This window comes from Podarcis vaucheri (assembly GCF_965113315.1).
Source record: "Podarcis vaucheri genome assembly, chromosome: 14".
In the NCBI taxonomy this organism is placed as follows: Eukaryota; Metazoa; Chordata; class Lepidosauria; order Squamata; family Lacertidae; genus Podarcis; species Podarcis vaucheri.
In genome coordinates this window covers 39,922,866-39,950,832 of record NC_138752.1, presented here as the reverse complement: position 1 = coordinate 39,950,832, position 27,967 = coordinate 39,922,866, and the positions used below count along the sequence as shown (strand labels likewise).

The following is a 27,967-nucleotide window of genomic DNA, read 5'->3' as shown; positions in this document are numbered from 1 at the left end:
CCGAAGAGGCATCTGCTGGTTGGTGTAGACAGTACTGAGCTGGATGGACGCAGTAGTCTGACTTGATATAAGGCAGTTTCTACATTCTTCTGCGCTTTGTGACTGTCGAGGAAAGAGCTCAGCCAGAAGCCCTGGTTTGGATGGTATACAATATTGGCTCATCTTTGTGCAGTAGCAAAAAAGGAAACGGGAGGGCTGTGAGCACCTCTCCAGCAAACTTGCACATTCTCACTAAGCCATAGTACGGCTTATTGCGTTATATGGGAGCCAGGCCACTGTGTGCAGAATGTACTTACAGTATATTTGCTGCCCACTAACGTTGTTTCTTTTGTTGACAGTATAAAAACGAAGTGGCTTTCAAAAATAAATAAATGGTATTGCTTATTTTCCAGGTGGCGGAGATGCACGGGGAACTGATAGAATTCAACGAGAGGCTGCACCGCGCTTTGATGGCTAAAGAAACTCTTGTGACTCAGATGAGACAGGAACTCATTGATTTGAGAGGACCGGTAGGTTTTTTAAAAAAAGAATATAATACGCATAGTAATCTTGATCTGTTTATCCAGACTGAAGTCCTAGAAAGGGCCTTTGAAGCTGAACATTGGAAGGTTTAGGATAGACAAAAGAATGTACAGTGGTGCCTTGCAAGACGAAAAGAATCCGTTCTGTGATTCTCTTCGTCTAGCGGTTTTTTCGTCTTGCAAAGCAAGCCCATTGACGGATTAGCGCTATTAGCGGCTTTTAGCGGCTTATCGGCTTATCGGATCAGCTGATAAGCGGCTTAGCGGCTTAGAAAAAGGGGGGGAAAGGAAAAAAACCCGCAGGAACTCGCAAGACATTTTCGTCTTGCGAAGCAAGCCCATAGGAGATTTGTTTTGCAAAGCAGCTCTAAAACGGAAAACTCTTTCGTCTAGCGAGTTTTCCGTCTTGCGAGGCATTCGTCTTGCGGGGCACCACTGTACTGCTAAACTGTTCAACTCCTGCAGGAGGCAGTGGTGGCCACGAATTTGTTTAGACAAATTCCTGGAGGATGAAGCTGTTAATGGCTGCTATCCATCCCAGCTGTGTTCTTGCTTCCAGCATATCTCTGAATACCAGTTGCTGGGAATTGCAAATGGAGAGGGTGCTGTTGTGCTCAGGTCCTGCTTCCACTGTGAAAAAGAGGATGATGGAGTAGATGGGCCTTTGGATATTTTCCTTAGAGATTCGTAAACAGAGGTTGGAAGGACCCACGTACCTACGGGACCGCCTCTCCTGGTATGCCCCGCTGAGGACCTTAAGGTCCACAAATGACAACACTTTGGAGGTCCCAAGTCGCAAGGTGGTTAGATTGGTCTCAACTAGGGCCAGGGCCTTTTCAGTACTGGCCCCAACTTGGTGGAACACTCTGTCACAAGAGACAGAGCTGTTCCGCATGGCCTTTGGTTTGGACTCAGTCTGACCCTTATGTTTCCCTTCCCTTATGGTTTTGAGCTATGGGCTACTATTAAAATGAGGCTGCATTTTAAATTGTATTTTAACTCGTATGTGTTGTTGTTTTTTAAATATCTCTCCCCCCCCTCTTATTATGTTTTTATTGTGATTTTACAGGTGGGGTATAAATAAATTTCATCATCATCATAATCATCATCATTATTATTATTATGATCTGTCATGGATTCTTTAGCTGTATTTCCTGCATTGCAGGGGTTTTGACTAGATGACTCTTGGGTGTCCCTTCCAGCTTCACAGTTCTATAAAAATATTTATAAATGCACAGATGCTCAAATGTGAGGCATGTGAGGCATATATATATATATGTCATTTCTTTGAACATTTGGCTTTATTTATCCAAGTAGAGGATTAAGACATTTTGAAACAGGTTAAAGATAAAGTAATCTGTGTCTAGCAGATAATGTTGTATAAGCAGCTGTTAAAACAAGCGTTTGCTACCAGTTCCCAAATTTCTCAGCAAGGGCAGGAAAGGGGGAGGTGGAAAAATTAAAATAGCAGTGAGACACGTGGGTGTGGGAGGCTTTGATAACCACAGACAGCTTTCTCTTTCTAGGAATTTTTTCTGTCTTCTCACTGGGGAACACAAATATATTTCGCTGGTGTTAATCTGGCGAGTGTGGCAGCAAAATCTATTGAGCTGCCAGTTTTATTTACATCCGTAAGAATGCAAATGCCCTGTATGCAAAGGAGACTGGGCAGCTGTGCTCATTCTTCTACAGTGAGTAATCTACAACACATCCGCAGTGATTAGAGTTCACAAAATTAGATTCCAAAATGCAGTCCATCCTACTTTGGCTAACACAAAACTTGAGATGGTCTGATCTGGTTTTGAGAAAAGGAAGAATATCAAAACTCGAATGGCCCAAGACAAGCAAGAAATTGAAAACTGCCACAGGCAACTAATACGGTTGCATTAAAAAGCAAAGGTAATCAGGTTGGTCCATAGGGGGTAGCGGGGCAGCCCTTCAAAAAATCCATAGCTGGGCAATAATTTTATTGGAAACAACCAGCATATCATAGGATGTTGGCAATCTTCCTTGTTCTCCAGAACTCTTCATCAGGCACAACTTGGTAACTGTAGGACCAGGTCTTCAGCCTCTGCTCCAATACTGAGATTGTAGACATAATAAATCTTTGGTTGTTGTTGTTTAGTTGTGTCCGACTCTTTGTGACCCCATGGACCAGAGCACGCCAGGCACTCCTGTCTTCCACTGCCTCCTGCAGTTTGTTCAAACTTCTAGAACACTATCCAACCATCTCATCCTCTGCCGTCCCCTTCTCCTTGTGCCCTCCATCTTTCCCAACATCAGGGTCTTTTCCAGGGAGTCTTCTCTTCTCATGAGGTGGCCAAAGTATTGGAGCCTCAGCTTCAGGATCTGTCCTTCCAGTGAGCACTCAGGGCTGATTTCCTTCAGAATGGATAGGTTTGATCTTCTTGCAGTCTTTGCTTTGCTTTGCTTTGATCAAGAGTCTCCTCCAGCGCCCTAATTCAAAAGCATCAATTCTTTGGCGATCAGCCTTCTTTATGGTCCAGCTCTCACCTCCATACATCACTACTGGGAAAACCATAGCTTTAACTACACAGACTCTTTGGTAGGTGCTGCAGTTGTGAAGTTTGCTCATGCAAGATGTAGTGATGGCCACCAACCTGGGTGGTTTTAGAAAAGTATTGGGCAAATCTATGGCGGATTTAGGCTATCAGTGGCTATTTCCCACTGCCATTGTTAGAGGCAGTATGTCTCTGAATGATCATTGCTGGGGATTTTAAGGATTGAGAAGGCTACAGAGCTCAGGTCCTGCTTGCTGGCTTCCCATAGGCATCTGTTTGGCCATTGTGAGAACAGGATGCTGGAATAGACGGGGAGTTGCCCTTACCCAGCAAGGCTCTTTTGGGAGTCTAAGGCCACACACCTATCTGAAGAAGTGTGCATGCACCCGAAAGCTTATACAGTGGTACCTCAGGTTACATACGTGTCAGGGAACTGACATCGGAGCAGAGTGGAGAGGCTAGGCTCCCAGATTCTGCCGAAGAGGGAACCAGTAAGGGAAGAGAGAGGACGTCCTCTGGGGAAAGAAGTCCAGGTGACACCAGGAAGAAGGGAGAGGCAGAGAGCACTTCGGAGGGGAGGCTCCGAGACTCTTCCAGTGAAGTCAGTGAGGAGAGTGGAGGACCACCGCTTGGCACGCCCACTCTGCGCAGAAGGCTTCCGCGCAGAGAGGCGAGGAGGAGGTTGTGCGTTAAGGAACTCTTATGCTGGAGGAAATTTAGGAGACACCCACTGACGGATACTACCAGCGACTGAGCCAGCCACGCGAAAGGGCTGCTCAGCCAGGGAAAGACGCAACCACCCCTAAGCAGTTGGAACAGCTGGAGGTTTACACACAAGCAGCCCCAATTCCCATGATAATACGCTTCAGGTTACATACGCTTCAGGTTACAGACTCTGCTGACCCAGAAATAGTACCTCAGGTTAAGAACTTTGCTCCAGGATGAGAACATAAATCGTGCTCTGGCAGCGCAGCAGCAGCAGGAGACCCCATTAGCTAAAGTGGTACCTCAGGTTAAGAACAGTTTCAGGTTAAGTACGGACCTCTGGAACAAATTAAGTACTTAACCTGAGGTACCACTGTAACTAGAAAATGGGTAGGCAAACTAAGGCCTGGGGGCCGGATCTGGCCCAATCGCCTTCTAAATCTGGCCCGTGGACGGTCTGGGAATCAGCGTGTTTTTACATGAGTAGACTGTGTCCTTTTATTTAAAATGCATCTCTGGGCTATTTGTGGGGCATACGAATTCGTTCATTTCCCCTCAAAAAATATATTCCGGCCCCCCACAAAGTCTGAGGGACAGTGGACCAGCCCCCTGCTGAAAAGGTTTAAGGACCTCTGACCTAGAATAAACTTAGTTGGTCTCTAAGGTGCTACTGGACTATTTTTTATTTCGGCCACACACCTAGGTTTCCAAAATGAAGAAGCAACAGTTGCTAGACTGGAGAGTGGTGTCACCTGGGGAGAGGAGGAGATGGCTTGAGGAAAGTGGCAAGGGTCCAGCAGATTCATGGGGTTTCATAAACAGTGTGTGAAATGCAAGCACTCCTACAGAATGGAACATCAGGATAAAGAGGGTCTTAGGAAAGCCACCTGTAAAAATAGGTAACCTTGGCCATGCCAGAGCTTAACTTTGAAGGGTATTCTTTATTCATTCATTAATTTTGTGGAAAATGCATTTTTAAAGAAATGGGTCCCCCACTGGCATAGAAAAATATAGTAGTGGTAAATTTTCTGTTACAGAAAACGCTCAGCGCTATATGGACGCTGTCTTCCTTCCTTCATCTTCATTGCCATCATCTGTGTTAAGAAATGGGACATTTCTGCCTGATTTCTTGATGTAGTTGCAAACTGATCTCCCACCATTTGGTAGGTTTGTAAATTTAGTCAGAATGTCTTCAAGAGGAGAACTAGTGTTTGTGGGGGGGGGGTGGTGGATATCATTATAAATAAGATTATGATGGATGACAAGGAGACGGTGTCCTTTGCAACAGACTCCTGTCCTTTTGAAGCCATATAAAATAATTAGGTGGCAGAATTCTTTATTATGTGCTTCACAAATACATTGGCATGGACTAGAGTTTAATTGCGGTACTGCTAACTATAAATTTTGGAACGAAATCTTAAGGGCAAGTCAAACTTAGTGGTACATCCAATGGTGGATTTTGTAAGTAGAATAGCTCTGTTTAATTTTAGTCTAGCTGAACATTGAGCATCAATTTTGCTTACCGAGTGTACTTTGACCCTCAGCCTTGCTTGTGAAATATCATTTCTTGACTGTCAGTAAGTAGGGAAACCTAGACTGCAGGTAAAACCAACAAATTGTGCGATCAGGATAAATTCGGCAAATGCGGTCCGTTTGCTATGCAGGTTGCTTAGCTACTGCTCACAAAATGTCATCCTTTCTAACAGCATTAGAAATAATATAATAATTAATAAATGCAAGGTATCGAAATTATTATTAAATGTGCAAAATTATTATTATTAATATCATTATTATTATTATTATTGGCCACCTTTCAGGATACAAATCCTTCTAAAGTGGCATACAAGTAAAATCAAAATACACGAATAAACATGATCTACATATAAGTAGCCATCAGGATCCTTCCTACTGGGGAGCTGGTGGTAGATGGCATGTTGGGGGTGGAAGGGAGGTAGGGGACAAGTGGCTGGAGTAGGAAGAGGGATTTTGAGTCTGTGTTCCCTTGCCTTTTGTTCTCTCTGCTTAGTGTGGTCATTATATAAACCAGGGGTCACAACCCCCCCTTTTTTAGGACTGTGGGCATGTTTTGGTTTTTGAGCAAGTGTCATGGATACCGTCTTCTCTGGTCACTTCTCTGCCGTTCCCCTAAATTAGCCCCCCCCAAAAAAAGCTAGAAGAAGAGAGTATTCGAGTGTGCATAAACAGGTACAGGTTTTGCCTTGCATCCAGTGGAATTAATCCGAGCTTTGAAGAGACCGTAGATATGAAAGAGGAAGCGTGAAAGAGCGTTGGACTTCCCACTTCCTCCTTCAGCTCTTTGCCCTTTTCAAGGGAGGGCCAAGGGTTCCCCATACCTGGGACACAAGGACCTGTCTCAGGACCAAGCTAGATAATACGTTAGTATATTTCTGTGCCATTTAATGCAAGCAATTTCATTTCACATAAATTGCCAGCGGGAGCCCTCTGACCCAGCATGGGATCCCCTAATATTGGGTGGGGGCGAGGGGAGCTGTAATCCTTAGTCTCCCACAGTGGTCCCAATTGGGAACTTATCACCGACATTTGCAATTTTGCTTGGGGGGGGGGAAGACCCTCTGTTGAAGCAAATGAGAATTTCCCTCCAACGCAAACAGCGTATAATACACGGACCCATTTAGGCCAGTACTGTCTACTTCAGTGATGGCCAAACTTGGCCCTCCAGCTGTTTTGGGACTACAATTCCCATCATCCCTGACCACTGGTCCTGGTAGCTAGGGATGATGGGTGTTGTAGTCCCAAAACAGCTGGAGGGCCAAGTTTGGCCATCACTGGTCTACTTTGACTGCTGGTCGTTCTTGAGGGTCTTGGTCTAACTCTGCGGCTTCATTCTATATGTGTAGTTGCCAGTGATAGGTCTGTTACCTGTTTGTGCACTTAAAGCATGTGCTCTGATGCTCTCCATTTCCCTCCTGCCCCCCCCCCGTTGCAAAATGTCTTTAAAGCATCAGATGATAAATGCCAAAAGTCTCCAGCTGAAATAATGTTGTTTAATCACTTCATTCCTCCTAGTCATCGAAGTACCCTTAGCTTCAAATGCATTTTTAAAGATGTCCAGCTTTGGAGAAATGTGGAATAATAAGCACTCTCCATCAATACAACATATTTAAGCTATTCATAGCTGAAGGGAAGGGAATGTAAAGTGTTAGATTCCCTCTGTCCCTTTATATTCATCATGGAGTCAAGCAACTAGATATTAAAAAATCTGGTTCAGTTTCCAGGTTGTGCTAGAGCTGTAAATATGGAAAAGCGGTAATATAAATGAAAAGTACTAAGAACACTCTTTTATGAGGGGGGGGGGCATAGCAGTTTTGCTATCTATCTAGTGTGGTTTTGCCTCCTCTTAGCATATTTGTACTCACTTTTTCTACCCAGACTTTCTTTTTGAAAGACCAACTCTAAACTAAATGCTCGCGTTTAATACTGCCTCCGAATTCCTATCCCATAATGATATGAAGTGTTTGCGAGTTATTCTGCATCAGCTGGTGCAAAATGAAGGGAATATATTGAAATGTGTCTCCTTCTTTGGAGGTCTTTAAGCAGAGGCTTGACAACCATATGTCAGGAGTGCTCTGATGGTGTTTCCTGCTTGGCAGGGGGTTGGACTCGATGGCCCTTGTGGTCTATTCCAACTCTATGATTCTATGATTCTAAGATGTATTTCTGTTGTAAGTAACCTGGTACTTAATTGCTGCTGATTAATCACCCTTCAAGAAAATTGAGTATAATTTGCTGCAAAGAGGTCTTTAAGTGATTTCTGCGCAACAGTTGCAGGGAAACATTTGGACCATTCAGAACTAGTGCTAAGCTTAAAGACACATGCGGATCTTTCCCTTTCCTAGGTAGAGAACGGAGCTTGTTCTTCCTCCCAGTGAGCCTCACTCCCTTTTCTTTCAACTTTTTTCTTCTTCTGCTTCTCCACTTTCTGTGTTGTTGTTTTTAAAATTATTCTGTCCCCTGCTGGACCACAATGGTGTTGTAAGACATGAATCAATGGCAGAGAGCTACAGTGGTTAGAATTTCAGAACTAGGACTTGGGAGACCATGGTTCAGATTCCCACTCAGCCACCATTCTGACTGACCCGAGTGACAGTTAAAACCTTTTCAGAATCGTCACTGTTAAAAACATTCTTAAAGCAGTTACGCTTAAAAGCTTTCTCTCACCAACATTGTCAGATACAGTATCTTTCAGCCATCAAGTGCCTATCTAATGTTTTCAATTTCCACTTGGAAGTCAATACAGTGGTACCTGTTTATGAATGATTTGGTTTACGAACTCTGCAAAACCGGAAGTAGAGTTCCGGTTTGCGAATCTTACCTTGGTCTACAAACGGAAACTGAATGGTGGAAGGGCACCGGCAGTGGGAGGTCTCATTAGAGAAAGTGCGCCTCGTTTTAAGAACGGATTCGGTTTAATAACGGACCTCAGGAACGGATTAAGTTCGTAAACAGAGGTACCACTGTAATGAAGGAGACAGGTGCACCTCGCCATGGTTGGCATCTCACTAATGTTGCCATTAATTTGATTTTGAATTGATTTTAAAATGAATTGATTTTAGAATGCTGTGTTACTTTTATTGTTGTTAGCCGCTCTGAGCCTGGCTTCGGTTGGGGAGGACGGGATATAAATAAAAAAATATTATTATTATATGGGGAACTTCCACTGAGAAGCTTCTATCATGATGGGTCAATAGCATCTTAGCTGCTCCCAGAGGTGGCATCACCAATTGAGGCCTCACCTGCCAGTTGTAGGGGCCGAGAGGATTAATATTGGAGGTTTCCTCTTTTAAAAGCTGCGTAATAACATTTGCATCATCTTCCAAGAAAACAGGGTAGCTTTGGCAATGGAGTGGCTAAGTGGGAGAGAGGTGATGTCCCCAGTTTGTGTGGGGCCTTGGAGAGGCATGAACAGTCTATATGGCTTTAGGTAAGCTGCCATCCATCAGCCCCAGGGCTCCTTCCCAGCCAGTCTGCATTAGGAAGTTAATGACTTGCCTTTGTAAGTATTCATTGGGCAAGGTTTCCCAAACTTGGGTCTCCAGCTGTTGTTGGACTAGAACTCTCATCATCCCTAGATAGCAGGACCAGTGGTCAGAGATGATGGGAACTGTAGTCCAAAAACAGCTGGAGACCCAAGTTTGGGAAAGCCTTCTTAGGGTGTGTTCTCTGAATACTGTTCAACATGCTGTATGAATGCTGGTTTATGATAATAAATAACTGGTAAAATATTATGAACAATACCTTTATAATCTTATAGCAAATGGGTGTTGATCAGTAGATTGTTGTTCAGCGCTGTTCATCTGCATCACTGCAGTTTTTCAAGGCAGAAATTTTGTTCATCGTGATTTTTGGCCCCTTTCCATGGTTGCCGCACAACGCAGAGGAAAATATGTACATCTAAAATCACATTGCATTAGCATAATGACTTAGGCTTCCTCCAGAACTCTTGCAAATGACTTCCTCATTGAAGTCAGGAAAGGTGCGTTGAAAGTGAGTCTGTATGCGCAGTGAAGATCTTACCATGAGTTATTTCTCCCTGTTGTTCCTTTGTGATTGCTGCTACTTACGAATGTACCCCTGCGGGGCTGAAATTGAGGTACAATAATGGGAATCGGGACGTTAGTTTTCAATGGATGACTTTAATGTCCAATTGCATCTGCAGCAGATGTGCTAGGGGTCTCGGTTGACGATGATGATCCCATCTGGTGTTTCTGCCACCAAGCCCATGCTGAATTAATCAGCAAACAGTATATTACCATTCAGCCTTAATATTAGACCCGTTCTTCCTGGAGAAGCTACACCCCCCCACACCCCTGATGTAAGTTCAGTCACAACATATACTGCCAGGTAGCACACTTTCTGGATGGGTTGGTAGTGCTGAGCGGTGGACTCGTAATCTGGTGAACCGGGTTCGCGTCTCTGCTCCTCCACATGCAGCTGCTGGGTGACCTTGGGCCAGTCACACTTCTCTGAAGTCTCTCAGCCCCACTCACCTCACAGAGTGTTTGTTGTGGGGGAGGAAGGGAAAGGAGAATGTTAGCCGCTTTGAGACTCCTGAAGGGGAGTGAAAGGCGGGATATCAAATCCAAACTCTTCTTCTTCTTCTTCTTCTTCTTCTTCTTCTTCTTCTTCTTCTATTTTTCATGCACTTGCCACAGGACATCAGTGGCAGAAATCCCAGAGAGCTGGGGATAGGTTTTTAAAATCATGCCCCCCACCCCATTTTAAGGTCAGCTGCAGTAATCATTCAGTTTGCAACTTAAGGGTTAATGTTTAAGCCAACCAGCCAAGAGAGAGATGGATGGAGGTGTTGCTTAGTAACCGGTCAGAGGGGCATGATGTTCAGGGAGGGAATACTCTACCCTCATTGGCTGTTGAGTTCTGAGGGAGTTTTCTTCTCCGTTTAGTTGTATATATCTTCCTGAAACGAACAAGGCCTGACCTAAGAAAGACACAACCCCTCCATTCCATGTATGTAATATTTCAGTCTTGGCCACAGTAGCCATCCCCATTACATGTCATCCATGGGGGCTTAGTGGAGGGTCAGAATGGACCACAAGGAAGGGGGCGGGAATGTTACACAACTTGCTGTGGAAGATTGTGCTCTTAGAGCTGCATTAGCGCCAATCACAATTATCTAAATGTCTCTTGCAAAGGTTAGAAGCTTCATGAATAATTCCTTCAGCTCCCTAACCTGAAACTCCTCTAGGTAAAATAATCAGCAACTTTTGATGGCAGAGATAATGGGGGCATAATTACATCAGAAGGTACTGCATTTTAAAGGACACCGATTTAAAGGTCGCCTGGTGCTAGAGTTACTGATGTCCAAAATGCAGCGCTGTGGTGCTTGCTTTGAAGGTTATTATTGTGCATGCTAAAAAATCTAGGCACTTTCTTTTTTAAAAAAATAATAATCTGATTCTAAAAATCAGAAGGATAATTAAGCATCAAATCATATAGAATATGGTGCTTATTTCTTAGGTAACTGTGGTTGGAATTTGTCAGAAGAGTTAATGAGATGTGAGGACGTGTCTCCTGAATTGGCATCCCACAAGATGAATATCTCTCCCCCCCCCCCCCAGTATACAAATTTAAATTGTTTTCTCAAAACCCAATTTCTTTAATCAGGTAACATCACTAGTGCAAATGTGTTAATTGAGGTTCTTCAGAAAGCTTTCTCCTTGCAGGAAAAGAAAGAAAGAAACTGAGTTAAAAGGCTACCCAGTCAGGAAGACAGATTGCAGTGAACCCCGTCTAGTGATAAAACAGATGTGAGACCTTTAAGACAATGTGATTTATTAGTTTTATTTTTTATGTTTGTATCCTCTGGGTGATGTACATGGAGTTCTTCCAGTTTATTTTCACAACAGCCCTGTCCAGTGATAGGTTAGGTAAGAGGTGAGAAACTTTATTTCAGCATCTGTCTTCCATTATATATATAAAGTTTAAAGTGGTATGAGACTATACACATAACATACAAAATTCCAGAAGTGTTACCCAGACTTCTGTTCTGCTAGGGACCACTGGGGTGGAAAGTGACATTCCTCCTATTGCTTTTAGATATTAGTTTTTGGAAAGGTCCAGTCCCATATCTCTGCGCTTTGAGTCAACCAGATAGGCAATACCGTTGCTTAAACACAATTTAATCCCCTCTTCTTTCAACTGCAGGTTCCTGGAGATCTGAGCCAAACATCCGAGGACCAGAGCTTGTCCGATTTTGAAATGTAAGTTGGTAGATGGTTTGAGACTTGATCTGACCTCTTTGCAGTGGCTCCGAGGGAAGAAATAATGAAATAATGAATCAAATTCTTATATGTGAGGATATCCTCGGTTTGCAGTATAACTAATGCACAGTTTATTTGCAATATTATCCCACATATCCCTTTTGAGGGGGCAGGTTGGCAAATAATATAACCACCCACTAGGCCCTGCTTACAGCTTATTATAGGTGTGGGGGAACCTCTGGCCTTCCAGACATTTCTGGACTACAACTCCCATCATCCCTGTCTGTCATACCAGCTGGAACTGATGGGTGTTTGAGTCCCAACAGCACCAGGAGAACCACAGGCTCCCCATTTCTGGTTTACTACATTGTGCCTTGTTTCAGGATTGTACATACAGAGAGCTTTGTGGCTCTTTTTCCTCAGATCTAATCGAGCTCTTATAAACGTCTGGATCCCCTCAGTCTTTCTGCGTGGGAAAGCAGCCAACGCGTTTCATGTCTACCAGGTAAATTTCATGACTTTTAAGGGATCTCTCTCTTTTTTTAGGGAGGTGGTAGATTCCATTGAACTCTTCCAAGTATTTTACTAAAGTGTCTTCAGTCATTCACAGGCCTGGTAATAGCTGAAATGTCTCAGCTTTGATTTACGTTGATATGGTTCTTTGGCTATGTAGAGTGCAGTTGTATGCCAGTATGTAAGAAAGTTGTGATGCTTTAATGTCATTAATAAGTGTGTTACATTTGGAACAGCAAAATGTCTTGCTTGGGGTGGAGTTCTAAATGCATGCGAAGATTAATTAAAGTGTGACGGATTGCAACAGAGATCCTGGCTTTCTTCTCATGCTCTGATTTGATGTTTTAAATATTCTTCTTCATAATAATTTCTTAGGTCCTATTAATGTGTAAGATTTGTTTCTTTGATGTGTAGCTAACAGCAAGTGACTGTAGTACAATGGACATTTATCTAATGCCATTGATAAATGTACCGTTACCAATGAATATACTTGGGAGTACATTTGGCTTCTTAACTTTCTGCTTGTTCTGCCTCTTCTTAAGCCATTTCCTCTTCTCCTTTGATGTTGCAGCACAAATGGGCAACCCTGAGACCTAGACAGCTAAGGGAGATTGTGGAATTTGAAGGGGGGGGGGTAGAATTCAGAAGTCCCACAAGTAACTTTTGCAAAATTAAACTGCTATGCATTTAAGCCAAAAGCAATGAACTTTCTAGTAAAGCTTTGATTGTTTGTATATAAATAGATTCCAATTCTGAGCTTATACCCCACAGGTTGGTTTGTAGGAAAATTGTTGAGGGTCTTTGTGGACCGTCTATTTTTCCTATCTGCTGCAGCAATTATAATTTGCTGTGCTTGTATGATTGCTACTTCTGTTGTTTCTTTTCCTTTATTGTGTTTTGGTGTATTACAAATTTGAATTCCACAGAGCAGAATTCAGAATTGAATTCCATAGAATTCTGTAGAATTCATATTGCAAGTGTTCTTTAGACACACCATGGACCACCTGAAGGAAGCCTGCAAACCACAGACCATAGTTCGGGAACCCCTGATCTAAATGATCTTACAGATCTGAATATGGGGTGGGTGGTCTTTATGGTTGCTTGGTCCTGAGTTGTTCAGGGCTTTGAACATGGCCTAGTAGCTAGTGCAGTTCTCTCAGCTCGGGTGTCACTTGTGTGCAGCCAAGTTGCTCCACTCAACAAGATTGGTGTCATGGAATGCTTGGATGCAGAGGAATGGTGGGAGGCCCCAGCTGGGGAATTTCCAGGGGAAGAAGACTCAGAGCCTGGGAATTGGTGGTGGGATGGTGATGAGTGGTCAGAAGGAGAAGATGGACCAGACTGGGAGGAGGAGCTGAAGAGATCCCTACTTTTCCATCCAAAGCCACCGAATCTGGTGAAAGGGGAGGGCCTCTGCACTCAGCTTCCATCTCCTCCTCACCATCTGCCTCAGCCTGCGAACTAGACCTGAACCTGATGGCATCTCGGAATAGCTGGAGCCAGTGTGGTATAGTGGTTAGGAGGGGTAGACTCGTAATCTGGTGAACCGAGTTCGTGTCTCCGCTCCTCCACATGCAGCTGCTGGGTGACCTTGGGCCAGTCACACTTCTCTGAAGTCTCTCAGCCCCACTCACCTCACAGAGTGTTTGTTGTGGGGGAGGAAGGGAAAGGAGAATGTTAGCCGCTTTGAGACTCCTTCGGGTAGTGATAAAGCCGGATATCAAATCCAAACTCTAGCTGGCATAGAATTTTGAAGCTCTCTTATTTATTCACTACATTTATATCCCACCCTTCCTCCCAACGGAGCCTCCCAAATGGGCTTCTGGCATTTTATAATTTAAAAAAACTGTGGTTAGGGTATAAACTGCCTAGTTTTGTAGATTTTTAAAAAATGCTATTTATGGTCGTGCTTAAGCAATCCGGTTGGGAGCCGTTCCCTTATCTGCTTTTCTTTCTCCAAAATTATTATTTCCAAAAGGAATGATCTCACGTGTGTGTGTGTACACACGAGAGGGAGAGAGAGAGAGAGAGAGAGAGAGAGAGTGTGTCATTGCATTGGTGCCTGGTTCAAAATTCAAACAATGGATAGCAAGTATTCTGTGCGTAAAAATCCTGAACTGTTCTCACCTCTGTTTTACATAATCATAAATGCTCGGTGAGAAATGCTAAAAATAAGTCCCAATTGTAATGTGTCTGAGGGGGAAAAAACCCTGTCCAAATTGGTCCCTAGTGCTTTCCAAAAGGAGTGATGTATTAATAGTACTACCTAAGGAATTCTTTTTCCTTTTCTTTAATACAGGTTCTTTCTTGAGAAATTATTTCTATGGATATAGAAAGAGTTGTACGAAGTATTTCCTTGAGTTAGAAACTAGGTTTCCCCACAACTGTTCTTTTGTAACCTTACTTTGTGTCCCATTATATCTACAGTCGTCCTTCGCAAGTTGAACGCCTTGCGAGACGAACGTTTTGGCTCCCGAATGCTGCAAACCTGGAAGTGTTTGTTCTGGTTTGTGAATGTTCTTTGGAACCTGAACACCCATTGCGGCTTCTGCAGCTTCCAATTGGCTGCAGGAGCTTCCTTCAGCCAATCAGAGGCCGCGCCTTGGTTCCCAAACATTTTGGAAGTTCCTAGGAACCACTGTAGTAGATTTGGAATGCTGTACATCAGGGGCAGCCAACATGGTGCACTCTAGATGTTGAGGGACTGTAGCTCCCATCAGTGTTAGAAACTGAGGTATGGAAGCTAGGAGCTAAATGGCGCAACAATGGAATGTCTAGGTGCACTTTTTTAATAAGAAGAATACAAAGCTGCAAATGAATGAACTGCAGCTAAAATATTATGTTCATTTTTCACATGGTCTAGTCTTTCCCCTGCCCACCCCCCTCATACTCTTCAGAGGGTCTCTTCTCCAGTCTTCAGAGAGTAGCTGGAAGTGGAGAAACAGAAAAAGGTCCTCCTTTCCTTCCACTCGGCAGTTTTAAACTGAAGTCTTAAGTGCAGTACTGCGCCCAGAGCTCAGAAACTGCTCTCGCTAATTAAATTCCCTGTCGCAAAAAGCGCCTAGAACAATGGGAGTTTCGAACACCGGCTTGCATCATGCAACACGAGGAAAAACATGAAGAGGAAAGAGGAAAACAAGCAGCTTGAAGGGAGACAATACGAGAGGGGAGGAGCCAAATGGAAGCTGATGGAGTTAGTCCCATTGTCCCTTCTCCCCATCTGTTGTGGCCCAGGTGGAATGGCTGCTGTCCTGCATAACTATAGCATTATGGGCTGCTGAGTAGGACAGCGGTGCGAAAATGACTTGCAGACTTCTCCCATTTTGCCAAGCCACGAGGGAGATCCGTGCAGACCACCCACCAGAAAAAGCTTAAGTAGAACTTTTAAATCTTGTCTGTATGAACATATTGGAAACAAACATTCATATAAACGTATCAAAATAATTGATGCAAAAGGAAGCACTGCTTTGGTTGTAAAGCTCTTCTTGTTACTGTTCAAAGTTAAGAGAGAGAGAGAGAGAGAGAGAGAGAGAGAGATTATCGCCAACATACAAGTCAGACAAAGACACTAATCCCAGGGTGTATAAGCAGTTATTATTTCGGTAGCACTTCCTATTAAAAGGTGACAGTAATCTTATCGTAGTTGAGATTTAGAATGATGCATACCATGCTACCAGGAAAAATCCATCTTGTAGGATGAACGCCTCTTTCTGCTCTGCAGAGCGCCTTGCGCATTCATCACAATAAATAATAATGGTGCAGAGCTAACAACTTGCTCATAAATACAAGGAAGACAAAGGAGCTTGTGGTGGACTTCAGGAGACAGAAGAGCAATGTCCAGCCACTTTTGATTGATGGGGTCTGTGTGGAGAGGGTAACAACGTTCAGATTTTTGGGCATTGAGTTACAAGAGGATCTGTCCTGGAGTGTCAACACAAGGGGGCTTGTGAAGAAGGCGCAGCAGAGACTGTACTTTTTGAGAATTCTAAGGAAAAACCATCTTCCGCAGAAACTGCTGCTTGCCTTCTATCACTGTGCCATTGAGAGCGTGCTCACTTATGGCTTATGTGTGTGGTACGGAAGCTGTACTACCCGGGACAGGTTGGGGTTGTGCAGAGTTGTTAAGGCAGCAGAGAGCATTGTTGGCTGCCCACTCTCCACCTTAGAGCAGATTTATGCCATAAGGTGCCATAGGAAGGCACTGGACATAGTAAAAGATCCATCGCATCCTGGTCACTGTCTCTTCGAGCTCCTGCCATCGGGACGGAGATACAGGACGATGAAGACAAGAACGAGCCGTCATAAGAACAGCTTCTTCCCCAGAGCGATCTCGGCCCTGAATGGGAAGCCTGGACTTTGAAAGTCATCTAATCTTCCTTGCTGTTTTATACTGTATTGTTTTAATTAGTGCTTTTATAGTTGTTTTGATTTTGTGTGGAGTGCCCTACCTGGGTGGATGGAGCAGCCAAGTAATTTCGTTGTCCCCGAGAGGGGGCAATGACAATAAAGATATTATTATTATTATTATTATTATTATTATTATTATTATTATTATTATTTATTATTATTATAACGTGTGGAAAAGTCTCCCCAAACACCAGTCTCTTTTGTCTTTTTTTTTTTGCAATGTATTTTATTTTGTTGGTGTTTTCATAGGCAAAGCATATGTGCCAGCATATAATATTGCATTGCAGTTATCTCCCTTTTTACTGTGCAAAATCCCATTATGTGTGTGTCTTTCCAAGCTGCCATGTTTGGGTCGCTGCAAAGAAAAATGCTTCTTCCTCCGTTTCATGTACAGGCCCATGAATCAGCGCTTGGAAAGTTCACTTTAAAAGGGAATTGTTTCCAGTTCCAGTTCATCTCATCTCCTCCCCTCCCCCAAATAAGGAATCAATTCCATTTCCAATTTCGCCACCTCCGAAAAAAAGGAAGCCGTTCTTTTCTAATTCAATTCACAATTCATTCACAAGGGCCTCAGCATATGTATTTTTCGCCTTTCAGAATTTTACAAGCTGCTCTGCTAAAGTATAATGAGAAGACTACAAAGGCATCAAAACACACAATGCAATGTGAACAATTGTTTTGTTTATTCCCCCCAACAATTATAACCTTTAGGCTTAAGCAGCAGCTCCACTTTTCGGATAGGTAAAAATGGTAAATGTAGTAACCACAATCAAACCAAGCAGTTAAGTGCAATGAAACCTCTCTCTGTTTATTTCTAAGCTGCATGCCCTATTTCCCCCCCCCCTACCCACCCTGGAATTGACAGTGTTTGTAGGGTTTGTGTTAGAGCTTTGGCACACCACAGAAAAGCTATGTGAATTTTTTGGGGGAAGGAATGGCTAAGTTTTATTTGGCTCTAACCTCTAGATGGTGATAGTTACTAGCAACCTATTTGTGTTCCTGCAGCAACAAAATGATTCTTGTGGACACGTCTGTGATTCTCGTCTGTCCCATTTGCTTCTGACTCAGGTTTTTACCTCCTCCACAAATCTCTTTCGCAGACGCCGCAGTAAATCTAATAGTCCCCTACGGTGGGCAGCTGTTGGCATATCAAATATTGATAAATAATCGGGAATATAAACCCTGTCAGAAAGATGATTCGAGGGATGTTTGTTTACACAGTAATTGCAGCAGTAGAGCTGTATGAGTATGGTAGTCTTTTTCTTTCTACAAAATTCTTTTACAACCCAAAATGCTATTGTTGGAAAGAGAGTAACCACCAGTCTGGATGCAAGTTTATCTGATCAGCGCAGTGGCTGGCTTAAATCTACATATTTGAATGTAGGAATCAGAGAGACATTATTGTACAAACATTAATATCAGTTATCAGAATGAGCAATTGCATATGTATTTATCAAGGATGTGGATAAGGCACTTTGACTGGTTTGGGTGACTACCTGAGCTCTGGACACTTGTCCCTGCTGACTGAAAAAATCCAACAGGGAGGAGACAGCTGTCTGGGCCAGGGACATGCCTCTTTACAAGAGTGGCTGGTTCTTGCCAGTTTGAAGGAGGCAGTGACAAGTTTGCAGCTTAAGAAACCACCCCTAGATTCTGAATATCTTAGGTAATTACCGTCCAGTTGCCAACCTCCCTTTTTGGGGGGGTTAAGGGACGCGAGTGGCGCTAAGGGACGCGGGTGGCGCTGTGGGTTAAACCACAGAGCCTAGGGCTTGCTGATCAGAAGGCCAGCGGTTCGAATCCCCGCGACGGGGTGAGCTCCCGTTGCTCAGTCCCTGCTCCTGACAACCTAGCAGTTCAAAAGCACGTCAAAGTGCAAGTAGATAAATAGGTACCGCTCCGGCGGGAAGGTAAACAGCATTTCCGTGCGCTGCTCTGGTTTGCCAGAAGCGGCTTAGTCATGCTGGTCACATGACCCGGAAGCTGTACACCGGCTCCCTTGGCCAATAAAGCGAGATGAACGGTCATGACTGGACCTAATGGTCAGGGGTCCCTTTACCTTTACCTTTAAGGTTCTTAAGCGGGTGGTCACTGACCAGATCCAGGTGTTCTTGCAGGAGACTGGTTTTCTAGACCCATTTCAATTGGGTTTTTGGCCTGGCTTTGGTCACCTTATATGATGACCTCTTTTTGGGAGAAAGACGGGGACAATGTGTCCCTGTTAATCCCCTTTGACCTTTTGGTGGCTTTCAATACCATCAACCACTGCATCCTACTCGAGAGGCTATCCAAGTTGCGGGTGGGCAGCACTGCTTTGCAGTGGTTCCAGTCCTACTTGAACGGTTGTCTTCCGCTTGGGGAGTGTTTTCAACACCATGGGGCCCTCCCCGTGAGCAAGGTGCAAAGGGTGGCAGCATTATAACAGACTTTTTCAGTGCTGGCTCCCCAACTGCTGAATGCTATCAGCAGAGAGATGCGCCTGGCACAATCATCAGCTTTTAGGCACCAGGCAAAAGATGTGCCTGTTCAACGCAGGCATTTGGCTCTTAATTGGGGTCTTGTGGTGTGATGATTCTGGACACAGCTCAGTTGGCTAGAGGATGGGGCTGATAATGCCAAGGTTGCAGCTTTGATCCCCGCATGGGACAGCTGAATGAATATTCCTGCATTCCAAGAGTTGGACTAGAAAATCCTCAGGGTCTCTTCTGACTATATGATTCTATGACTCCATAGCCACCCTGTATTGGTGTTCATCTTTTAGCTGGGTTGGGTAGGGTGTGCCCCTTTTATGTTATTGCAGGTGCTTTTAATCAGCAATGCTCTTTAACCTCTTTGGTGTATTTTAAATGTTGCATTACGTATGCTTTTTATCATTGCTAAATCTCTTTGAGACATTTTATGTGGTAAGTGACAAATGGGAATACAGTGGTACCTCTGGTTGCGAATGGGATCCATTCTGGAGGGCCGTTCGCAACCTGCAAAGAACGCAACCTGCGTCTGCACGTCTTTGCACGCGCGGGTCGCGATTCGCCACTTCTGCGCATGCACGTGATGTTATTTTGCACGTCTGCGCATGCGCGAGCAGTGAAACCCGGAAGTAACCCTTTCCGGTACTTCTGGATCGCCGCGGGATGCAACCTGAAAATACTCAACCTGAAGCAAACGTAACATGAGGTATAACTATAGGCAGTACTAATGTTAGATAGTGGTCCCCTTTGCATATTGACCTAGCAGCACTGTTTGTTGAAAAATGAAGGCTTTCCCTTTCCTTTTCTGATACAAAATAAAAAAATTCCTTCCAGTAGCACCTTAAAGACCAACTAAGTAAATAATTTTTTTTATTTTGACTATGGCAGACCAACATGGCTACCTATCTGTTTTCTGATACAATTATAAATAAAATGTTAAAATCAAAGACAAAAATGGAGGCTAAACAGAATCTCTCCTCAATTTAAGCACACACCCCACACACATTAAGAACAATTACATCTAATTCTTATAATAGCTATAGCATAGTGCAACTGTAATATCTTTGTACTTCAGTTGTGTTACACTGGATAGTAACATCTATTTTGCAATTTTGCAAAAGGTGCCTAAGGCCACTTTGATTCTGGGAAAGCGGAAAGATGCCATCCGTGTATAATAGAACTGTTAATTTCTTGTCCATGAGGCTAACTGCAAAAAAGCAACTCCCTTGCAGCTTTTTAACCACATAATTAACATATAAATTAAATAACGGAGGATTGAGAATAAAACCCTATCAAATGCATGGAGAGGCAAAAGGAGAATCAGTTAACAAATCATTTGGGCCCATTCCGACTTTTAGTTCTGTTTTTGAGCATAAATCCTTGTGTATGAGATCTTTACTCATCGTATGCAGAACAGAGGATGGATCCGCAAACACTTAATTTAAAAAGGTACTTTGGTGATGCATGGATCGCTTATAGCATATTCCTGCATAAAACCAAAAGAGTGATCGATTGTAGATTACTCCTCTAGTAGAACCTGCTTCCTCTCCTAATAGGTTATTAGCACCAGCCCACTCTTCAAGTCAATTTAGAACAAAATGGGCACAAATATTTTGTTACTACATTGATTTAAACACACAATGAGTGTACTTATGTCAGAGCCACCAGTCCCTAGATTCACCACCCTCCTCTTCTGATATATTTCTCTTGTACAAATGCTTGCTGTAATGGAAAAATAGTGCCAGAATAACCCAAGCATTAAAATAAAGACCCGTAATCAAAATATGCAGTAAAACAAACAACAGTGAGATTATTTATAGTTGCCCCCCCTCATCCCAATGGATTGCAAGATGTGTGCAAAGTACAAAGATGTACAATTGCATGAAAAACACAATAAATATAAAACCCTTTTAAAGAACAGGCGCAACTGAAACAACTGCTAAAACCCTCAAAGCAGGCTATCCACCTTAAACCAGCTAACACACACTAAAACCCTTAGATACCGTATTTTTTGCTCTATAAGACTCACTTTTCCCCCTCCTAAAAAGTATGGGGAAATGTGTGTGCGTCTTATGGAGCGAATTCAGGCTGCGCAGCTATCCCAGAAGCCAGAACAGCAAGAGGGATTGCTGCTTTCACTGCTGTTCTGGCTTCTGAGATTCAGAATATTTTTTTTCTTGTTTTCCTCCTTCAAAAACTAGGTGCGTCTTGTGGTCTGGTGCGTCTTATAGAGTGAAAAATACGGTATTTGGGCAAACTGGTAAGTCTTCAGTGGGCACCGGGATAACAGAAATGTTGGCACTGCACCAAGCATCCGTCTGAGGCAGGCATAGGCAAACTCGGCCCTACAGATGTTTTGGGACTACAACTCCCATCATCCCTGACCACTGGTCCTGTTAGCTAGGGATGATGGGAGTTGTGGTCCTAAAACATGTGGAGGGCCAAGTTTGCCTATGCCTGGCCTAAGGGGAAGGCATTCCAGAAACAGGACCCCATCGCAAAGAAGGCTTTTTCTCCCATTGAAACATAGCACAACCCATCTGAAGGTGGACTATCAAGAAGAGGCTCCTCCACAGCTCTTAAGACCTAGGCAGGGACGGATGGTCCTTCAAGGATATGCATCCCAAGCCATTTAGGGCTTCATAGGTAAGCATCGGCGTGTTGCGATTGGCCCAGAAGCAAATAGGCAGCCAGTGTGATTCCTTCAGAATCGATGTGACCTGAATCCATCCAGCTGTAACAGATAATTTTCTGGCAGCCACAATCTAGTCTAGTTGGCCATCTCCAAGGGCAGCCCCATGTACAGCACATTGTAGTTCCAACACAATCGGACAGGCAGGAGGTTATCAGACTGTGTGTCATCATAGCCAGGCTATCTCTGAGTGGTATGATTGTGGTTGGAGTCCCTCCTCAAAAAAGACATTCCCACCACTATAAGCCATTTGCCACTCATTTTGCTAGAGCTTCTGCTTACAGTTCCAAACCTTGTTTTACCCATGTATATTACTTTTAATCATCTTTTATTATCATTTTTAAAAAAAATGCTCAGAAATTACTATGCATGCAATCTGTATGCTATTGTTAAAATATGGCTTTGTTGAAATGAATGTTTATTCTTTATAATTAATCCTGTATCTCTGCCAAAGTAATGAGAGGGAGACAGAGAGCTACTCACATCTCAACTGACACGGTCCATTGTTCCATTTGTTCTTCCTTAGTCCCAAATGATTACTACAGATTTTTTTTTGTTATTATTTAAAAAAAAAACCAGATCGTTTTCAAAGAGCTCATAAATGCAGCCTCGCAGCTGTGTCAAAATGTAAATTGCATCTGTTTTTTTTCTTGGTGCTGCTTTTAGAGAGTTCACCTTGGTTTTTTTTCCTGCCGCTGCAGTCAAAATCTGTGTTCTTTGGGGAAAATCAGAAGATGCATCTGCTTCCTTTATTTGGCCATGCTCTGTTGTATTTATTTTTGGCGTTCCAATCACTTCATAAAAGAAGAATCCTAATTGGATTGTGTCGTGTTATCTTTGTGAGGGGAAAGGAAGAGCAAATTAGATGGGCAGGCTTTCCTTTCGACTGGTATTTGTTGTCGGGAAGGAGCTTTTCCCCACCTCAGATTAACTAGAGACCCTAGAGATTTTGTCTCTCTACACTCCCAGCCCTTTAGTTACTTATATGTAGTAGTAAAGATGCCAGAAACTTCTTCCTCTCCCACAACTTCTCCCTAGGCATGTGCAGTTGTTTTTTTTTAAAAAGAGTAGAGTGCATGAAAAGTAATTGAATTAAAGAACTCTGGCAATGGGATGGTTCCCGAGGGTCATCTAGTCCAACCCTCTGCAACGCAAAAATCACAGCTAAGGGTTTCCTGACAGGTGACCATCCAACTGTTGTTTAAATGCCTCCAATGAAGGGAACCCCACCAACTTTTCGTAGCCCCGCAAGAAAGAAGGGCTTTTTCGCTGGCTTTTTCCTTCTAACCTCCTTTGGGGTAGGTTTGCGGGTATGGCAGAAGGAGATGCCCACCTGGTGGAAACTCTAGCTCACATGGCCCTTAAATGTGAAATATATGATGATCTCTGCCAACAATTCATAGACCACCTATGTATCCCAATATGGAAACCAGAGACAGAGGTTATACTCTTCTTATTGCAGGGGAGAGATCAAGAACTCACCAAGACAGTAGCTAAGTTCCTCTAAAGTGGTACCTCAGGTTACATATGCTTCCGGTTACATACGCTTCCGGTTACAGACTCTGCTAACCCAGAAATAGCACCACAGGTTAAGAACTTTGCTTCAGGATGAGAACATAAATCGTGCTCTGGCAGCGCAGCAGCAGCGGCAGGCCCCATTAGCTAAAGTGGTGCTTCAGGTTAAGAACAATTTCAGGTTAAGAACGGACCTCTGGGACAAATTAAGTACTTAACCCGAGGTACCACTGTATTTGATTTTCTGCCACCGAAGTACACTACAGGACCCTGCCCTTGCTAGAGACCCATAGAGGTGAAATCGATTGCTCGCCTCTTCTTCCCTTTGGCAACTGACTGTACTGTTGAAATGGCGACGAGATAGCATTGGCCTCTTTATTTTGAATGTTTGTAAGTGATGCCAATAAAGGTTTGATGATGATGAACTTTTCGTAGGGAAGGTTCCAGCCCAGACAGCAAGCTGTTTATAGCCCTTTGGGAGGTGCCATGGGTGGAGCAGGATCAATCCAGAGCCTGAGAGAACTCCCTTACCCAGGAAATGAGAAGGATAGCAGAAGGATTTGGTGTGTTGGGAACTCATGTGCTTCTCCCAAATTGATTGATTGATGTTACACATTTTTTTTTGCATTTATATCCCTCCTTTTTCTCCAAGGGGCTCGAGGTGGCATGCATGGTCCTCCCCCTCATTTATTCCCTACAGCAACTCTGTGAGTTAGGCTTAGGGTGAGAGGCAGGACTGACCCTCACTCAGTGAACTTTGTGGCCAAGTGGGGATTTGAACCCTTGACTCCCAGGTCTTAGTCACCCCAAATCCTCCATGGAGGTTGAACGGCTGACATTTAAATCTACCTCTCTTTCTAGCAGCTTAGAGCTGCCACATAATGAAGTGTTAAAAGGTGGTCTTCTGGCCGATGGTGTATGACATGGGTAGGCAAACTAAGGCCTGGGGGCCAGATCTGGCCCAATCACCTAAATCCGGCCCACGGATGGTCCGGGAATCAGTGTGTTGTTACATGAGTAGAATGTGTCCTTTTAATTAAAATGCATCTCTGGGTTATTTGTGGGGCCTGCCTGGTGTTTTTACGTGAGTAGAATGTGTGCTTTTATTTAAAATTCATCTCTGAGTTATTTGTGGGGCATATGAATTCGTTTATTCCCCCCCCCAAAAAAATAGTCCAGCCCCCCCAAGGTCTGAGGGACAGTGGACTGGCCCCCTGCTGAAAAAGTTTGCTGACCCTTGGGTATGATGATGTACTGTCCTTCACCATGAACATTGTATGAGGTGGATCACTACATGGGGTGCAGCCATCTCCCCCTATCAGCCACATACAATGTTCCTGTGTAGAATAGTACAGTGGTACCATGGGTGGTGCAGGGACATGGGTGGCGCTGTGGGTTAAACCACAGAGCCTAGGACTTGCTGATCAGAAGGTCGGCGGTTCAAATCCCTGTGACGGGGTGAGCTCCCGTTCCTCGGTCCCTGCTCCAGCCAACCTAGCAGTTCGAAAGCACGTCAGAGTGCAAGTAGATAAAAGGTACTGCTCTGGCGGGAAGGTAAACAGCGTTTCCGTGCGCTGTTCTGGTTTGCCGGAAGCGGCTTAGTTCATGCTGGCCACATGACCCAGAAGCTGTACGCTGGCTCCTTTGACCAATAAAGCGAGATGAGCGCTGCAACCCCAGAGTCAGTCACGACTGGACCTAATGGACCTTTACCTTTACCTTACCTTGGGTCAAGAACTTAATTCGTTCTGGAGGTTCGTTCTCAACCTGAAACTGTTCTTAACCTGAGGTACCACTTTAGCTAATGGGGCCTCCCGCTGCCGCCACACGATTTCTGTTCTCATCCTGAAGCAAAGTTCTTAACCTGAGGTACTATTTCTGGGTTAGCGGAGTCTGTAAGCTGAAGCGTCTGTAACCTGAAGCGTCTGTAACCCGTGGTACCACAGCATATCATTATGCACCATCCCTCACAGTGGATTTCCAGGACCATTTTGCTGTTAATTGCTAGAAAAAACTGGTTTAATGAGAGAGAGAGAGACACAGACAAACAAACATTCTTATACCACATTGTGAATTTCTTATAGGTGACTTGTGTCCCTAGCTAGGAAGCCCCACACAGAATCGTGTTCAAGAAGGAGATGGCTATCGATGGCTACCAGCCACAATGGCTCTGGTCTGCTTCCATGGTTGGAGGCAGCAATCCTTCTGAAGGCCATTTGCTGGAATCAGAGTCGCAGGAGTGGAGAATGCTCCACTCGAATCCTGCTTGCTGGTTTCCCGCGGGCATCTGGCTGTGGAACGTGAGAACAGCATGCTAGACTAGATGTTCCATTGGCGTGACCCAGCAAGCTCTTCCTGTGTTCTCGCATTAAGGTTCTAGCATGGTATCTTCTTCCTAGAAGACAGCACTGTTGGGTTTTCTTAACATTGATGTGGTCAATGGTGCTACTCAGAGGTGTGCATTTGTAATTATAACCTGCATGGCAGCACATCTGTGAGCTCTTGACAATTCAGCACACCTGAGGTATCTTAACAATTTAACTAATTAGCAGGGGAGTTTACCTGCTGCACCAAATGCAGTGATGTGATAGGGTAATTGATTATTTGAAAACTGTATTTCAGTTGATCAAGTGGTTTTAATGGTTTTAATGTGTACTCTTATACAAATACTGTTAGGCAGGGGTCAGCAAACCTTTCCAGCAGGGGGCCGGTCCACTGTCCCACAGACCTTGTGGGGGGCCGGACTATATTTTTTTTTTTGGGGGGGGAAATGAACGAATTCCTATGCCCTACAAATAACCCAGAGATGCATTTTAGATAAAAGGACACATTCTACTCATGTAAAAACACACTGATTCCTGGACCGTCCGCCGGCCAGATTTAGAGGGCGATTGGGCCGGATCCGGCCCCTGGGCCTTAGTTTGCCTACCCATGCTGTTAGGGAATGCTGTTGAGTACTGTTGAGGAAAGGTGGTGGGAAGGGGTGTTTTGCAGCTGTTTGATTATTATCTAAAAATAAAAGTAAGCAAAGATATTGCAGGAAAGTTTTTATTCCATCACCCCAGTCGCTGTGCAAACTCGGTTGGCAAAGAAGGTCCAACAAGCACTTCGTTGAGTCTACTTTTACTTTTAAACTTAAAGCCACATGGAACCAAAATTCACAAAGAATATATATTTTTCTTCCACTGCCATGCATTGAACTGTTTTGTAGATTGGCTGTAATCCACTGAAATCAACAAATTTATATGCACTCAGCTCTATTCCAGGTTGTGAACATGCTGTCCAACAGCTGATACAAAGCCCAACAGGCTCTGTCTAAGATAAATAAAACTTTGGATTTCACCCTGAATCTGGGAGTGTTCAAACAAACTCTTCTGCATATACTTAGCTATTTAAATTGCTTTGATTTTCTCCTTATATGCAACTTGCTGAACATAAGTGCAACTGGTTTCAACTTTATTTAACTCCCAAGCAAAATTTGTATAGGATTGGAGGATCATTAGAAAACAAATCTTCAGATTAACAATTGAAGAACAGCAAAATAGATTTTGCACTTCTAACAAGGACAGGCATCTTTTTGTAATGGATATTGAAGTCTTGGGGGACGCGGGTGGCGCTGTGGGCTAAAGCCTCAGCGCCTAGGGCTTGCCGATCGAAAGGTCGGCGGTTCGAATCCCCGCGGCGGGGTGCGCTCCCGTTGCTCGGTCCCAGCGCCTGCCCACCTAGCAGTTCGAAAGCACCCCCGGGGGCAAGTAGATAAATAGGTACCGCTTACCAGCGGGAAGGTAAACGGCGTTCCGTGTGCGGCTCTGGCTCGCCAGAGCAGCGTTGTCACGCTGGCCACGTGACCCGGAAGTGTCTTCGGACAGCGCTGGCCCCCGGCCAATAGATGTGAGATGGGCGCACAAACCCCAGAGTCTGTCAAGACTGGCCCGTTCGGGCAGGGGTACCTTTACCTTTACCTTTATTGAAGTCTTACAGTAAATTTTACTAGGGCTCATCTCGTGTGTTCTCAGATAATGCCTTATTGAAACAAAATGAAGCCCTAATGAGCTTTCTTGCAGGAATACAGCTTACGACAGGCTTGTTTTGCTTAATGGTTTGAAACCACTGAGCCAAAATATTAGAGAAATGAAAAAAGGACACAGCCATGTCCATAAAACCTAAATGAGGGTTTCCAGTTTGGATGAAGCAGTGGGAGAAATGATGGAGCTTTTGTTTGCATTTATATTTGTTTATTTATTTATTTTGCAACCAGGGAGCTCTTTAATGACTTTTAATTCTCCCTGCTGGTTGAACTGCCAAATTTTGAAGATGAATTTATTTTTTATTGATGTATTTTTATTACTTGGAAATGGCTCTTGCTAATCCACATCGCGCCATGTTTTGTTGCTCTTTGAAACACAACGCTGTCATTTACATGTAAATTGTCATCAGATTAGTGCCATAGCTCCCCCCCTCATGGGTGCTAGTATGTTTTGTTCTAGTTTTGTTTTTGCCTCTTCAAAAAATAGCTCATTGGAAATTGGCTAGCCCTGCTGTTTGGGCAAAGAGTGGAAATGATTGGGACCTGCTGCAAGGCGAGAGGGAAATCAAAGCTCGCGGAACTGATACAAGGGGCCAATGATAGATTTTGGCCATCTTGGATGTTATGGTGCAGAAAATGAAGTAGGCCAGAAATGCTATCTTACAGGCACAGTTTTTAAAAATATCCGTATACTGGTTGCTGCTCATCTTCCGCAAAAGTGGATTAGGAGGGATTAGTTTCAGTAAGACTTTGCTAGCCTTGAGTCACACACGGCTGTACTTCTCCCGGGTTATAAGAATTTGTGATTCTGCTTTGATGATTTTCAGCTGTTTTTTC

At 43.9% G+C, this 27,967-nt stretch overlaps 1 protein-coding gene across 6 annotated transcripts in view; it reads left to right on the top strand.

Moving 5' to 3' along the window:
• SNX29 (sorting nexin 29) overlaps nucleotides 1-27,967 on the top strand; it is a 223,021-nt gene that overhangs the window by 107,800 nt on the left and 87,254 nt on the right. For all 6 annotated transcript variants that reach the window (XM_082200070.1, XM_082200072.1, XM_082200073.1 and 3 more), the window contains 3 exons: nucleotides 393-509; nucleotides 11,453-11,508; nucleotides 11,932-12,013. In XM_082200070.1, the coding sequence (XP_082056196.1) occupies nucleotides 393-509; nucleotides 11,453-11,508; nucleotides 11,932-12,013 (255 nt within the window). The remainder of the gene's footprint in view (nucleotides 1-392; nucleotides 510-11,452; nucleotides 11,509-11,931; nucleotides 12,014-27,967) is intronic.